This window comes from Phyllobates terribilis, unplaced genomic scaffold (genome assembly GCF_046119375.1).
Source record: "Phyllobates terribilis strain yellow unplaced genomic scaffold, ASM4611937v1 Scaffold_12__6_contigs__length_324123572, whole genome shotgun sequence".
In the NCBI taxonomy this organism is placed as follows: Eukaryota; Metazoa; Chordata; class Amphibia; order Anura; family Dendrobatidae; genus Phyllobates; species Phyllobates terribilis.
The window spans coordinates 201,975,590-201,990,713 of record NW_027362772.1 but is presented as its reverse complement, the minus strand read 5'-3'; the positions used below and the strand labels follow the sequence as shown (position 1 = coordinate 201,990,713).

The 15,124-nt window shown below is 45.0% G+C and overlaps 1 protein-coding gene across 1 annotated transcript in view; it reads right to left on the bottom strand.

Moving 5' to 3' along the window:
• Positions 1 to 15,124, bottom strand: part of C2CD2L (C2CD2 like) — a 50,798-nt gene that overhangs the window by 18,537 nt on the left and 17,137 nt on the right. The window contains exons 4-11 of the mRNA XM_073656610.1: positions 13,553 to 13,660; positions 13,354 to 13,464; positions 13,172 to 13,274; positions 12,725 to 12,845; positions 12,541 to 12,605; positions 12,331 to 12,458; positions 11,441 to 11,612; positions 3,328 to 3,426 (exon numbers count right to left, since the gene is read on the bottom strand). Coding sequence (XP_073512711.1) covers positions 3,328 to 3,426; positions 11,441 to 11,612; positions 12,331 to 12,458; positions 12,541 to 12,605; positions 12,725 to 12,845; positions 13,172 to 13,274; positions 13,354 to 13,464; positions 13,553 to 13,660 — 907 coding nt within the window. The remainder of the gene's footprint in view (positions 1 to 3,327; positions 3,427 to 11,440; positions 11,613 to 12,330; positions 12,459 to 12,540; positions 12,606 to 12,724; positions 12,846 to 13,171; positions 13,275 to 13,353; positions 13,465 to 13,552; positions 13,661 to 15,124) is intronic.

Sequence of the window (15,124 nt, the reverse complement as noted above, 5' to 3'; positions counted from 1 at the left end):
ATGTTTTCTCTTTAAGCTGAGTTTCCATCTGGTCTACCTAAACCATTAGTGACCTAACGGTACATGTAGCCGCTACAGCAGGTTTTAGTCCCCCTCCAGCAGCTTCCCAGGACCCTTTCAAGAGCGTCAGTCTTCTTATCCATGGGGTCCTTCAACACCCCCATGTCCTCAAATGACAGAAAATTTCTTGGAAGCTTTGGCTACGGCTAGTTTTGGTGCCTTCTCCCAAAAGGAACATACCGGGTCATCGAAGGGATACTCTCTTTGTAGACAGTAGGCCCTTCCTTTTCAGTCTTTTCCATTCCCTCTTAATCAGAGCTTGGATTTTTTCATTAAGAGGGAATGATATCCATTTTTTTTGTTCCAGTCAAACATTATGTCCTGAACGTATCTTTTTGGACGAGGGTCTATTAGTCCCATAGTGGACCCATCGGCCTTAATGAGGCTGTTTCTTCCAATGGAAAACAGCTTCTTCCACCTTTATCCCCGGATGATGACGATGAATATGAGGATAAGTCGGATGATCATGAATCCCCCTCTGGACTACTAGACCCAGATTCAGGGGATTTTTGGGGGGCTTTTTCTATTTTTCACTTTCTACCCTGAAGGGATCTAAAAGGTATTTTCTACCTGTTTTTATTATGGACCTAAACCCTGTTGCAAACTTTGGGGTTTCCTCACAAATGGTTTGCTCTATGCAAGAGCTGCAGAGCCTTCCCCCCCCCCCCATGTAGTGGGAAGCTCTTCCGTGCAAAGTGCAGAGATCCTATGCTTGGTCTTGCACACGCTTTTCTTCCCCTGCATGGGAGAAGAAAAGAGGGGGGACCCCAACTACAACGTTAACTTTCACAGAGATCACTTGCCAATCTAAGAGAAGAAGGGGTACCGGATTAGAAGGAGGAACCATGTTCGTAGATGGATTTCCTCTGGAGGTTTGCGCCACGCTGGAATCCCTGCTGAACTGGGAAGACGTGGCAGAACGTCCACTGCTTCGACTGTGATGATGAGAAGGGTTCACCTGTTGCTTCTGCCGCTGCTGCTTCAGTTGTGGCAGCTGTGGAGTCTGTGCCTCTGAATACTCCTGGTCGCTCATTGCTGCAAGTGGCCGCCAGAGCGCTGACTGAAGCGCTTTCCAAGTTTTTTTGGTGCTTCTTTAAATTACTGGCTCGCCCCCCCCACCCCCACCCCACCTCCTTCAGATCTGACTCTGGCAGATCCTGTCATGTGCTCCTCCTTGGGTGGAGGAACGCCGGAACCCACGCATGCACCGCAATAGGTCATTGTTGGTGTAGTTCACATCAGGACGGGCCCAGCGCATCCCCGAGCCTGCGCAGTGGATCCCGGAAGACCAGTGACCCACAAGATGGCGGCGGCATGTCAGCACCATGAGAGCGGTGCTTCACAAAGACATCACCGCTCCAGCTAAAGTAGGGGCCCCTGCTCTGGTATGGCTCCTTGATGCTGCTGCACCTCCCCGCTCACCCTAAGGGCCCACTTACCCCAGTGGTGGCGCTTCAGGACGCCGCATCAGCCGAGGCAGGGACCCTTCGCTACCCGAATCTGACTGACCGGGCCTGGATCCTGACGTATCCTCTTGCGATCTTCTTTCTTCAGGTACTGTAGGCTCCCAGTCAAGAACAGGAAACCATCTGAAGCGGGAGAGAGGTGCCATCCTTTTTATCTGTAGGTTTCCTGTCCTTGAAGGATGGATCCCCTCTCTCCGTGGTGCTGCCATGTAGGGGGGGGGGAGAGAATATATAAAAAAAAGGTGTCGTACACAGGTAGTATTAAATTATGCTCAAATCGTATAAAAAATATATATATATATATATATATATATATATATATATATATATATATATATATATATATATATATATATATATATATATATATATATATATATATATATATATATATATATATATATATATATACACACACACGTCGACTAATGCGTACACTACCCCATTGATATACACGTTTAGAATTTAAAAAATAAATAAATCAGAAGCTACTTCGCAACATTTTTTGACCACAAAGCGAATAAGTCATCCAACCATGGAAAGCTGACCTCATATCTAAGTCCCCGAGCTTTTTTGATCTGAGGGCTGCATTGTCAGACAACCAACCCCAAGGGCCACAATAAAACTTTGGTATTAGTGAGGATCACCTCCTGAGGGCAAACTTAAAGTATGTGCCATATACATCTCCTAGATGCTGCTCCTAGCTAAGGACACCCATCACTCAGGATAATGGTCCCCTTCCTCCAACTCACAATCTAGAAAGGAAAAGATCACACACTCAGCTTTCTCCATTCTAGTTTAAGGGGTTGTCTGGTGAAAACCAGTTGGCACTCATCTACATGATAGCTGATAATTTGCTCACTGTGGGGGGTTTGAGCGTTGGTACCCATAATGATTGGTGTAATAGTGAACTTATATCCCTGTTAGAAGGCATGCCAGTGCGCATGGTTGCCAGCTGCTCCAGTCATTCCCAATAGGTCTGCTGAGGACTGTGTGCGGCTTTCTCCAGCAGCCCCATAGAGAATGAATGGAGCCACGGTCGAGCGTCCGGCCCTCTGATCCATTTTGCAACAGAGATAAAAGAGCCTCATCAGGCACGTTCTGCCCATCAATGCAAGTCTCAGTGGCCAGACCCCCACCAGTCATTAACTTGCCACCTATCCTGTGGATAGCCCCTGTAATGCAAAATGCTGAAACAGTCAAGTGTTTCTCTTCTCCCATAAATCACAATGAATATAGCAGCACTCAAATGGTCACGTCTCCTCAAGTCCTTTCTGTGGGACTCTACCATATGCCAAAATACCTGTCCCTGTAGTGCTACCTCACACTCATTGACATGCAAAATACATGTGAAGAGCTACCAGACACCATGAAGCACATCTGTCACCAGATGGTTGAGGCCCACATAGAACGGAATTGCTGGAAGTATGTGGCCCTCGGGCCGTGCAACCCCATCATAGATGGACCATAGATCTTTTTAATTGCCTCAAATAGACTGGGAAAGAGCCAGGCTAGATCTGCTCACCCAGTATGAGGTGCTCATACTTGATACTGGCTAAATAGAGATGTTGTGAAAAATGTTTATTTTTCACCGTTTGTGTATCATTTACATGCCTGTCCATCCTGTGATTTTTATAATGCCACAATTTTCCTTCTATGTGTTGCAATTTCAATGTTAACACGTATATGCTTTAATCAAGAGAATTGGCAATTATAACATTCTTTCCTATTGGTTTTAGTGTAAGAAATATATTGTGATAAACCTTCACAACACAAATCAAAAAATGGAATGGAATCTTACCACTGCCACTGGGAGAAGAGCCAGGAGAGCAGCTTCGAGGGAATAAAACGGGTTTATTTTCAGTCACTTCTACTTTAGACGGTGATCGGGCAGGAGACTCTGGTCAATAAAGGGAAATAAAAGGTGAAGCAGGACAGTTCTACATGACAAATTGTAGCTAAACTGTAATTTCCAATGTTAAAATAGGAAATGAAGTGCAGATGGACCAAATAAGCAATATAAAATCTTGCGCATGTGGACTAAAACTTGTGGTCTTAACTAGTAATGAGTGAGCACTAAAATGCCCGGGTACTCGTTGCTCGAGTTGAACAAATTGGAATACTAGAGTGTTCGGTCCGAGTAACGAGCCCAATGTAAGTCTATGGGAAACTCTAGCATATTTCTGGCGCCTTTCACCCGGAGGTCTGCAGAGGGCCTAAAAATTGCCCAAATCGATATGAACAAGGCTCAAATGACATGGGAACAGCATGGGGAACACCCCTGGAAGCATCTGACTCCCAGGTCACTGCTGTCAATGTTGTCAGAGTATTACGCCACTTTTACAGACTCACAATAAACATACAAAAACAGATTTTCCTGGGAAATTTGTTAAGGAACATCCTTTCCAGGGTATTGACTTGTATATAAGGCAAAATAAATAACCAAAAATGCTCCTCCACACCTTGGGCTATGTTAACACGTAGCATTTTTCATGCTTTTTGCACTTTTGCATTGCTTTCAACAGTGACACATGCATTCATCGGTAAATGTAGTTTTAACATATTACAACCTTATCTGGCCATGTGGTGTGTGACATCAGACACATGCATACAGTGCTAAAAAAAAAAAATGGGAACAGCATGGGGAAGACACCTGGAAGCAACTGACTCACAGAAATTTTTGGCAAAGTGACAAATATTAAAGTCCATTTAAAATGGGCAAGGTGTGTGGCAAGGGACGGGGAAATTGGACGTAATGGTGATGGTGCACGCAGTGGCGGAGGCCGTGGGAGCACAACAAACATCCACATATGTCGAACTACCTTCCTGTCCCAATTTCTAAGGGGTTATTGAAGCCAGAGCAGTGTGAAAAGTTTGTTGGTTGGATAGCAGATAAAGTTTCCAGTAAGTTTGCCACCTTCCACATGGTCCAGTCTCCGTAGCCATGAATCTGGATCACTTATTACTTTAGCGCCACTTATTCCATGGCTCTTTACATGTGAAAAAGGGGTATACAAATGTAAATCGCAAAAACAATTACAATAATCTTGAATAAAAATGTGACAGCGACTGGTACAGGAGATGAGAGGACACTGCCCGTCAGGGCTCACAGTCTACAAAGGCTTTAACAGTATGCGAGAGTCAGAAATGTTGGGGTAGAGCGTTCCAGAGAAGGGAGGATGCACAAAAGGAATCTTGTATGCGATTGTGGAAAAAGAAGAGGGGAGTAGAGAAATTCACAGATGTATGGAGGAGACAGGGTGTGGATGGCTTTGCATGCCAAGGTTAGGGTTTTGAACAAATAAAGTAGCACACTAACACTGAGTATGTAGATATGAAATATGAATAGCATAACTGCTGTAGAAAATAGAAATAAATGAAACCTTTTTTGAAAAAATTTTTAGCGCATGTAAATATGAAGTATGAAATGCATTACTGCTGTAAAATAAATGAGAAATCTTAGCGCATAAATTGGCCAATTCATGTGTACCTGACAGCTGCGGTAAGGCGTTTCTCGATGTCAGGACCTACCAATGTGAATACCTCTCTAAGAGACCTCCGTCTGCTTATGTGTGGGAAAGTCAGATCCTGATGCATTTAAAACCACCTGCAGCATGGGGGTGGAGTGCTCAGTCAAAGCTTAAATCTAGTAACAAAGAAAATGACGGCAGTAATGCTATTCATATTTCATAAGCTAACATTTAAAAAAAAAAAAATGTTTCATTTATTTCTATTTTCTTCAGCAGTTGCGCTATTCATATTTCATATCTACATACTCCGTGTTACAGTATGCTACTTTATTTGTTCACTATATATGGAGGTAGCTGCTCTTAGTAAGCACCTGTTCACACCTATTTCTTGTAGTGGAAGTGCCGTCATTTTCTTTGTTATAAGGTTAGGGTTTTGAACTGGAGTCTCTGGACAGTGGGGAGCCAGTGAAGGGATTGACAGAGGAGAGGCCAGGGAATATTGAGGGGACAGGTGGATTAGTAGGGCAACAGAGTTTAGGATAGATTGGAGGAATGTGTTAGAAGGGAGGCTAGAGCAGGAGGTTGCAGGAGATTTTTACTTTGAGTCAGCATCTTCCTCACCCTGATCCTCCTTCCTCCCACCATTTCGAGTGACCCGGGACAACTGATCCCACACTTGGACACACCGAAGAACTGTTTTATTCATCTTTCCATTTATAGATTATGGCCTCTTGCTCGAAGTGGAAAGAGTTTGGATATGTGGTTTGAAGGAGAGATTAGAGTCCAGGGTTACCCCAGGAGCGGTTCACTTTTCCATTTATAGATTCGGGCCCCTCGCCCGGCCTGCTTCAAGCATGGTAACCAAAAAAAAAAAAAAAAATTTAATAGCATGAAGCAATCTGAGAAGCCATGGTCACCCAAAAGTGACTGTGGGAATGTGCAATTACTGTCGCAAGAGATGCATAATGATGAGACAATGGACAGAAAGTCAGGAGGACCAGAGTGGGAAGTGGAAGAAGATGAAGTCACTGACCCAAACTAGCAAGGGGGACATGCAGACAGGACAGCAGCACACAGAGGGGAGGGAGGCATAGCACCACAACAGGCGGGAACAAGCAGTGTGGTGGCCACAGACAAGGCGGGCAACCGCTCCCCGGAACACCAACACGACGGAAGTTGCCAGTACAACTGTTAGGTCTTCCCGAGTCTGGTTCTTTTTTAAACACTGTTTAGATAACCCCAAAAAGGCCATTTGCAACATCTGCCAGGCCAGCATCAGCACCAAAACTACCAGCCTGACAACCACCAGCATGCTCAGGCACATGACAGCAAAGCACCCGACTAGCTGGGCCGAATGTTAAGGTCCAGAAACAGTGTCTGCAGTTGACACCACTGCCTCTTCCGCTGTTGTGCGTGCACGCCAATCCCCTGTCCATGGCGCATGCAAAGATGCCTCCCGCCCTGCATCTGTCGTTGCAGACTTGCAACCATCACCGTCCACATCCTTGTCCCTTCGCAGCGTTAAGTAGTCCCTACCCCAGTCCTTAGAATGCAAGTGTAAGTATGCAGCCAACCACCCACCCACAGGCCGCAATACTAAACTGCCACGTTTCTGGACTGTTTGCTTGCACTTGAAATGCTGTCTTTTAGGCTTGTGAAGGCGGCCGGGTGTCGATACTGTCCCCAGCTGCCACTATTCCTCCTGGTATCGTCTCAGTCTTCCACAAGCACGGGTCCCGGAACATTACCCGTACCCTCCCCAGTGCACTTAAAGAAGTTGTGCATTACTTTAGACTACCCCCCCCCCCCCCCAATGTAGGACTTTTTGTAAATACCTTCTGTTGCAGATAATGCCTGTGAGCGGTGCCATCGGTGGCCGCTCAAAGGCATCACGTGACCCCGTGCTGACGTCACAAGTGAGGCGTGACTCAGCGCTAGGGTCCCCGCGTCACACCCAGCATCCACCGCGCACTTTCCCAATGAACGGGGAGAGGCAGAGCGTGCGGTGAATGCCAGGTGTGACGCTGGGTGGGGTGGGGTGGGGGTGTGTAACCCCGCCCACAGCCTGGCATCCACTGTGGAACCAGGAAGAAAAAAGGGGGTCACGTGATGCCTGTGAGCAGTCAGTGATAGAACCGCACACAGGAATTATCTGCAACGGAAGGTATTTACAAAAAGTCAAAGGGCCCCCCCAGGGGGTGGGGGTAGTCTAAAATAGTGAACCCCTTTAAGTGGGAAGGACCGCCTAACCACGAACACGTGGACAAGAGAATGTGGCCAGGGACGGTTCATCTCATGGACACATGTCACTGGGTTAATATTGTGGAAGCAGGGGCCCAGTGGGACCCTAGGACAGAATATATCCTCCCGACGCACAGGATTACGGGTCCTGGGTCAATCGGGGTTGCCCCGACATTCTACAGCTCCTGCACCACCTCCTCCTCCTCTTCAGCCTCCATCTCCATCACTTGATTTATTTTTTTCAGAAGATATTCCAGATTATGTACTTAAACTTCGCTCTGAAGCTAGGACAGCTCACATATGTACCATTTCTGGCCCATGTGCTCAACTTCATGGTTCAGCAGTTTCTCAAAATCTACTCGGATGAGCCAGAGCAGCTTGTGAAAGTAAGCCGCGTGTGTGCCCATTTCAGAAAGTCAGCTACAGCTTCCAGCTCACCGACTGGTGTGCAATGTGACCACGTGTAAGAAATCAACGTTGCAGATGTTTTGAATGATTTTGAGCAGCAGTTGAGTACCAGCTTCAACACGTCCGTTGGCATTCAGGTCAGCCTCCGCACATAAGAGCTGATGAGTGGGCATGAATGTCCGACATCTGTATGCGATTGTGGGAAGAGAAGAGGGGAGTAGAGAAGGAGATCTTGTGAGGATCGGAGGTTGTGTGCAGGTATGTACTGTACCTGGAGAAGAGGTCACAGAAATTGAGGAGACAGATTGTGGATGACTTTGCATCTCATGGTTAGGGTTTTGAACTGGAGTCTCTGGGTAATGGGGAGCCAGTGAAGGGATCTTATAGATTGCTGGAGCCAGTCCACAGTAAAAAAAAAAAAAAAAAAAAAAAAAAAAAAAAAACAAACAGCCATAGAGTGTCTGGGAATCTTCCCACACACTTTTCTTAGCCAGGGATGCTTCTCAGCAGGGTTGGACGGGCCCACCAGAGAACCGCAGACTCCTCCGGTGGGCCCTCGCTTCTTTCAGGACAGTTCATAGTGCAAACCTTGTAGGTTGTGTTGATTATAGAGGCCACCATCTCCTTAGCTTGCTGCTGGTACTTTTCTGTGGGAATCTGCTTGGCTCCTACCAGCCTGGAATATTTCCAGTTTACTAAGACGACGCCATGGTATTAGCACTGCCCCCAGTACCAGTAGCAAAGACATCCACAATTTCCTTCTCCGGAATTTTATTTGGTAGACTGAGTGGCTGCCCAAATACATTAGTTTCTCACTAAGGAGCTGAAGATACTGAGTGGCAGTAGGTGCAAGTTTCTCCAGCATGTTAGATATCAGAGGGAGAGCAGAGAGGGCAGCACAGTGGCTCAGTGGTTAGAACTGAAGCCTTGCAGTGCTGGGGTCCTGGGTTCAAATCCCACCAAGGACAACATCTGCAAGGATTTTGTATGGGTTTCCCCCTCTGTAAAAAAAAAAAGCAGTCACAGAGTGTCCAAGAACCTTCCCACAGACTTTTCTTAGCCGGGGCTGCTTCTCGGCAGGGTTGGACGGGTCCGCCAGAGAATCCTCCGGTGGGTCCTGACTGGAGTTATAATGCAGACCTTTCAGCAGCTATGGGGCTTTTGAGCGGGGGAGAAAGGTGGGCCCAATGTTCTTCAGTCTGACACAGCTTCTTGTATTTCACCACAGCCATATTCTTTAGCTCGGTGAAAGGACTGGCATAGAGGGAACCGTATCTACTCAGACATCAAGAAGTCCTCTAATGCAGCTTGTTGCATAAGCAATAGCAGCCCGTCAAACATCAGCTCACACTTCTCGGTGGTGCTTCAACACAAAGATCTTTCTTTGTTCCTTGATTCTCATGAATATAGAGATGGACAATGGCCTGATCTGCAATGCATTTTAAAAAATAACGTGCATAAGCACGTCCAATCCACAGTAAAAGAGCGGCCCTAGAGTGTCCGCGAACCTCCACACAGACTTTTCTTAGCCAGGGCTGCTTTGCGGAGATCGTTTTATTTCACTGTGGCCATATTCTTTAGGTCGGATGAAAGGACTGGCATACAGGGAAACCGTATCTTCTCCGGCTGTCATTTTTCCACCACCAGGTTCCGCCCATTGTCACACCTGACCATGCCTGTCTGTATGTTCAGCGGTGAGCCACAGATCTGCCTGCTGTGTTACAGCTTTCAACAATTCTGCAGCAGTGGGCGGTTTGTCACCTAAGAATTAAGCATATGAGCTTCAGTACAGCCTGTTGCCGCTTGGCCAAGGCAGTGCTTCCAGCTTGTGACTGATGTGGTCATTTCAGAGATGGAGGCTGAAGAGGAGGAGGTGCAGGAGCTGAACAATGTGATTATTACATTGAGGTTACATTGGCGAGCCTGGTTTTTATACTAAAAATCCGACTGTTTTTATTTTATTTTTTTTTACGTCTTTTCAAATGTGTATTGAGTGCGTCCTAATATTTGGCAGCCCTTGAAATTGCTGTGCATGCAATAACAGTATAGGAGACACTCAATAATAGGAAGGACAATTCAAGTAGATTCTGTATTCTAGAATATTAACCGTCTTATCTGAAATTATTTTACGGGTGAGGTATCGCAGTATGGATAGCGTATTACACTGATCCAACCAGGTATTATTACCTTGCACTGCGTGCTGCTGGGACTGCCCAAAAAAATGTAAAGTCTATTCTATTCCCCAACAATAACGCTGTTAGATGCATTTACAATTGGGACAGGTGCTGCTAGGTAGTATAATCAGCTCCAGATGTGTTGTTCTGTTCATGTTCATTCAGGTCGCATAAATGTCTTCCACAGTCCATAACTTTTGTTTTTAGTATTTCTTTGGCCTTATATACAAGTCATTACCCTGGAATTTCCATTTTACCTTGGTTTTTTGTATTTTTTTTTTTTGCAATACTTTAAAACGGAGTATATTTGACACGCTCACAAAAATTGCTGGATTATGGCAGTCATATGGGATCATGTCTGATCATTGAAAAAAAGTGTCTCTGCTTCCACAATACAGTAATGTGAATAAAATAAAAAACAAATGGCTGTATTCTGCCAACAAGCATATGGAGGAGTAAAATGGTGTACACTGACAAACAGCTACAAAGTCTAAATGGAGGACAATATTTTTCACATTCACTACAAATGACTAGATTTGTAACGCAGTTATATGTGATAAGTCTGACGGACACCCACGGTTTTAAATAGCGGCCCTGTAGTTTACTATTCTTCACAACGGCCACATGTGAATAGCTTTACTGACACTGCAACAAACTGTAAAAGGAAGGCAAATATTTTCAACATTCACTACAAATTTATGGATTTTTATCACTAATACGGAAAATAACTGGCTGTATTCTGCAGTGCTAACAAGCAAATGGAGCAGAATAAATGTGTACTCTGGATTGCTTTTTAAGCAAATAATCAGGATTAAGATAAAAAAAAATTAGCCCTGGTCCCTGATATCTGGGGCTAGGTCTACAAATATCTGTAACAGCAGAAGCAGCAGACAGAACATGCAATGGACCCTTCTTGTGCTTTATAGACTTCCACAAACCCTGCCTGCTATCACCACTGAATAAATGCAGCTGGATTAGTCCTCAGAAGGACTGTTCGCTCAGATGGATATATAAATATGTTGTGGAATACCTACACTAACTAAAACAAGCAAATTTCTCCCTCACATAGCAGCACCTCTCGCTACTCTGTTTCCAGGGTACACTGACGAGCATGGCGGCGCCTGGTCTTATATAGACCTGCTGACGCTATGCGGCCAGCCAATCACTGAAATGCCACAACAAACATGGCTACGGCATTACAGTGCGTAGCAAGCAATCCCCGCATGTTCATTGGCTCTCTAAAGAGTGCCAAACATGCAGGGCGGGGACCCAAGCTACCGCCCGAGCAACCCGGAAATATGTGCAGAGCTTGTCGAGCACCGTGCCGCTCGGGCGAGTACCGAGTGGTGGCAAGCACGTTCGCTCATCACTAGTCTTAACCCTTTAACCCCTAGGAGTTGCTCAGTAACAAAAAGCTTTGATTGTTGTTTGCCCTGCCCATAAAAGGCGATGTTAGAAAAAAAAACAAAACACAGGTATTGATTTTTTTATATCAATTCTAAGATTCCCTAGGCTGGTCAATCCTACGAACGATGCAATGAGGGCTCTGCCCCTATATGCCCCCTCCCAGAATATTAGACTACTAGTGATTAGAAACTGTAAAGTGTAAAAAAATAATTACCTATTTTACCATCAAGTTTTGGCCTTGACTGAATTGTTGTCACGGTAGTTACAATAGTACCGTCTGGCATCACTGTACGATCCATTTCCACTTTCTTGGTAGGAGTAATGTTAAGTCTTTGAGGTGGAGTCCCCAAAGTAGCACGTGGTAAATTCCCATCTGGTATATGAAACTATGAATGGATGGAAACCACAAGCGATAGGTTACTACAAAGCCAACATACATTCATATTCATGTAGATGCAAAAAAAGAGTCATCGGAATTAGTCCCATCTCATTCTAACAAAGAAAAAATGTAAAAAAAAAAACACTTTGCGGGGTTTTTTTTGCCTTCATGACATTTTGCTTTTTCCATTACGGTGTTTTGCAACATATTTTACCTGCTTGAGCGTGTGAACAGCAATTTTTTCTTTTTTAATTGAATCCACTGTGTGATATAAACTGCCTGCATTTTAAAGGGTTATTTCCAAAAATAGAACTTATTGCCTATCCATTTAGAACAACCTCATGCACAGGGTTGCAGAGCACCGATCTGGGGATTCAAAGCAGTTGGACCCCCCCCAGTGATCAGCCCATTTACCCACTTAGATGCTGCAGTTGTTCTTGACCACAGAATCTGAGCAGTAAAAAATGCAAATATCCGCATTCTCTCCAATTCTGGCAATTGTAGCAGAAGGTCACCCATCAGCCAGTGCAGATGGCAAAGCACATCATCCCATGCTGTACATGGACGGAGCTAGGTGCCTATTACAACACATCATCATCCAGGTCAAAGACTTCTTTGTGACTGGCAGGGAGCCAAGCTGTCAGATCTGCATTGCATTTTTATTACCAGTGTGTCATTATCCAACATTGCAACAGAACGACTTGTGATTTTTAATTATAACCCACCTCCACAGATATTAAAGGGGCTGTCACTTTAGGCAACGTCGTGCATAAAGTCAGAGGGTACAGACGCTTCCCACACAGGTCTTTTTCTGGTGACCTCAGAGCCACTGAGGTGTGTCCCAGGAGAAGATCTACGGGACATAAAGGAATACTTTTATAAGTCAGCAGCAAATATTTCAATCTAAATGGAGAAAGGTTGCAAAAGTCACTTACTGTCTGCATGTCCTACTATCTGCCACACTTTCAAAGACAGTTCCTTGCTCTGAGGAGCGAGTTCGCTGTATGTAAAAACAGAGACAGACGATCAAAATCCAACCAAAAACACCCCAAAAATCATTCCAGCAGATAATAGCCCTTTATAGCAAGCTATCCCCAGTTACCCCTTACACCTGCTCACAATATCATCTCCTCACTCCATGAGATGTTCCAGGTCTCGCCATTTTTATGCATCCTGCCACAACGGGTTTTTTTTATCTGACAAGGACAATCCAGTTCAGCTTCACATATCAGCTCAATATCTGAGAAACAAGCCACAAAAAATAAAGAAACACGAAAAGAAGAAATTGCGACCACAATTAACTAAAAAAATAAATAAATAAATAATAAAAAAAAAATCTATAAATCCTTGTACGCAGCACTACCTTCATGAGCTACTGGACAGGCTGTCAGGTACCGTATATACAGAGATATTTCCCCTAGAGGCAGTAACCTCCATATTCCTGAAGATAACAGAGGGACACTAGGGGCCCCATTTTGCTCTAGAGTCCAATAAGCTCTGATCAATAAGGAGTGATAAAACAGCCTTAAATCTGCACATCTATGAATAAAAATTAAGATAACCAACCTGAATCTTGCAGAACCACATCCCGAAGATGTAGCTGTCGAACAAGAAGCTTCAAGCTGTCTGTCCTAGTGGGGGATCCCTGAATCAGTCGGTCACAAATACCCTGTGCAGTACAGATAGGTGTAGAAGGTGAGGAGCTAAAAGACCGAGACTATCCAATAAAGGAGTAATAAAGGACTCACCATCTGGCCATCATGAGCCTTTAGGTTGAACATCATGGCCGGCTCTGCTGTGAGTAATGCGCTTTGTACAAGATCTTGTACTGTACAGAGTTCAGCACCTCCTTCTCTGCTCTGCAGATACAAGTCTCCAAAAATTATTGGGACCTACAATAGATCACGACATGAAAGTACAGAAAAAACACCACCTTCCTGCACCTACCTGCTGTGAATACTTGGGAACAACATGGAGTAACATATCGGGCCGCGCTTTAAAACTCCAGGACACCAGGAGGCCCGCCTGCTGCAGCTCTTGTAGCCGGACTTCTATCTGGAAATGATGGAGAAATACACAAGTCTGTGGATGATAACTGGGTGCCCTCAAAAAAGTGTATCCATTGTTTAAATGGTTCGACATTTATCCGCCCACTTCTAAAAAAGTAGAAGGGAGCGCTTCTATAGACCGTCTGCAGATACAGGAGGAGACCTCTGTTAGAAAATCTATAAGGCCTCTTTCACACGTCTGTTTCCAGTACATGTGGTGTCCGGTTCCACACGTACTGGAGACACTGACACACGCAGACACATTCAAATGAATGGGTCTGTGCACATGTCAGTGTGTTTCCACAGACAATGTGTCCATGGGCAAAACACACTGACATGTCCGTTTTTTACCAGCAGCACGGGCTGCAAAACGTCCAACACACGTGCACACTGATGACATCTGTGTGACACGTACTGGCACCTGTGAATCAGCGGTACAGTTAGTGCTGTTCCCAAGTGTCATCATTCTCTGCATTCTGCCCCTGCTGTTTCCAGCAAGCGTAAAATAAGAAAAAAATAAACGTTATACTCACTTTTACACCTAATTCCCTGAAGCCATTGTCCACTGTAAAAAAAAAATAAATAAAAAACAACCATAATACTCATCTGTCCAACATACTGTCCCATGCTGTAATCCATCTGACAGACAATTCTGCATCAGCGTCTGCGGTAGCTTGAGGCAAACGCACACGTTGAGGAGCAGAGGCGAATGACTTGACACCGCTCAGTGAGATCAGCGCAGGTCAAGGGCTCTCTCGCTGGAGACATTCCCCTCACTGTGTGCAGTTAGATGGATTACAGCGTGGGATACTTATTTCATTGTCGGACAGGTGAGTATATGAATTTTTATATTTTATTCTTATTTTTTACACTAGGAGACAGTGGGAGCAGACACTACTACTCTCAACATGGTCTCCTGCTGGCGCTGATTGCAGCACAAGCAGGGGACAATTATGAGGGCAGCGTTCAACACCCGGTGCCTGGGAATGGCGCAACTGTACCAGCTGATTCCCAGGCGTCGGTACATGTGATAGTGATGCGGCACATGGTTGCGACACATATGTCCGGTACAGGTTTTTCCAGTACCGGAAATATCCAAACATGTGAAAGAGCCCTAAGGCTGAAAATATCTATTAATGGGCATTAATATCAACTGGTATTCCCAAATAAAGGTTTTAAGGGAAAATACCACCCCCACCCAAGAACAGACAAGACTGGAGCAAGGACAGCCCCAGTGTACTGTATGTATGGGCTGAGCACTGTCACACATGGCAGCGATGTGCATGCTGTGGGGAGGATTATTCTACTTGTAATTGCATTTTTGTGCAATATACCAATATATTACCATCTCCCTCACATACTCTGCACTGGTTGGATTCAGGTCTTGCTCAGACGGTCATGTTATCAATCAGTGTGCATAATAGCTGGATGGGGCGCAGCCTCGCTCCATACAAATATATGGAGCGAGGCT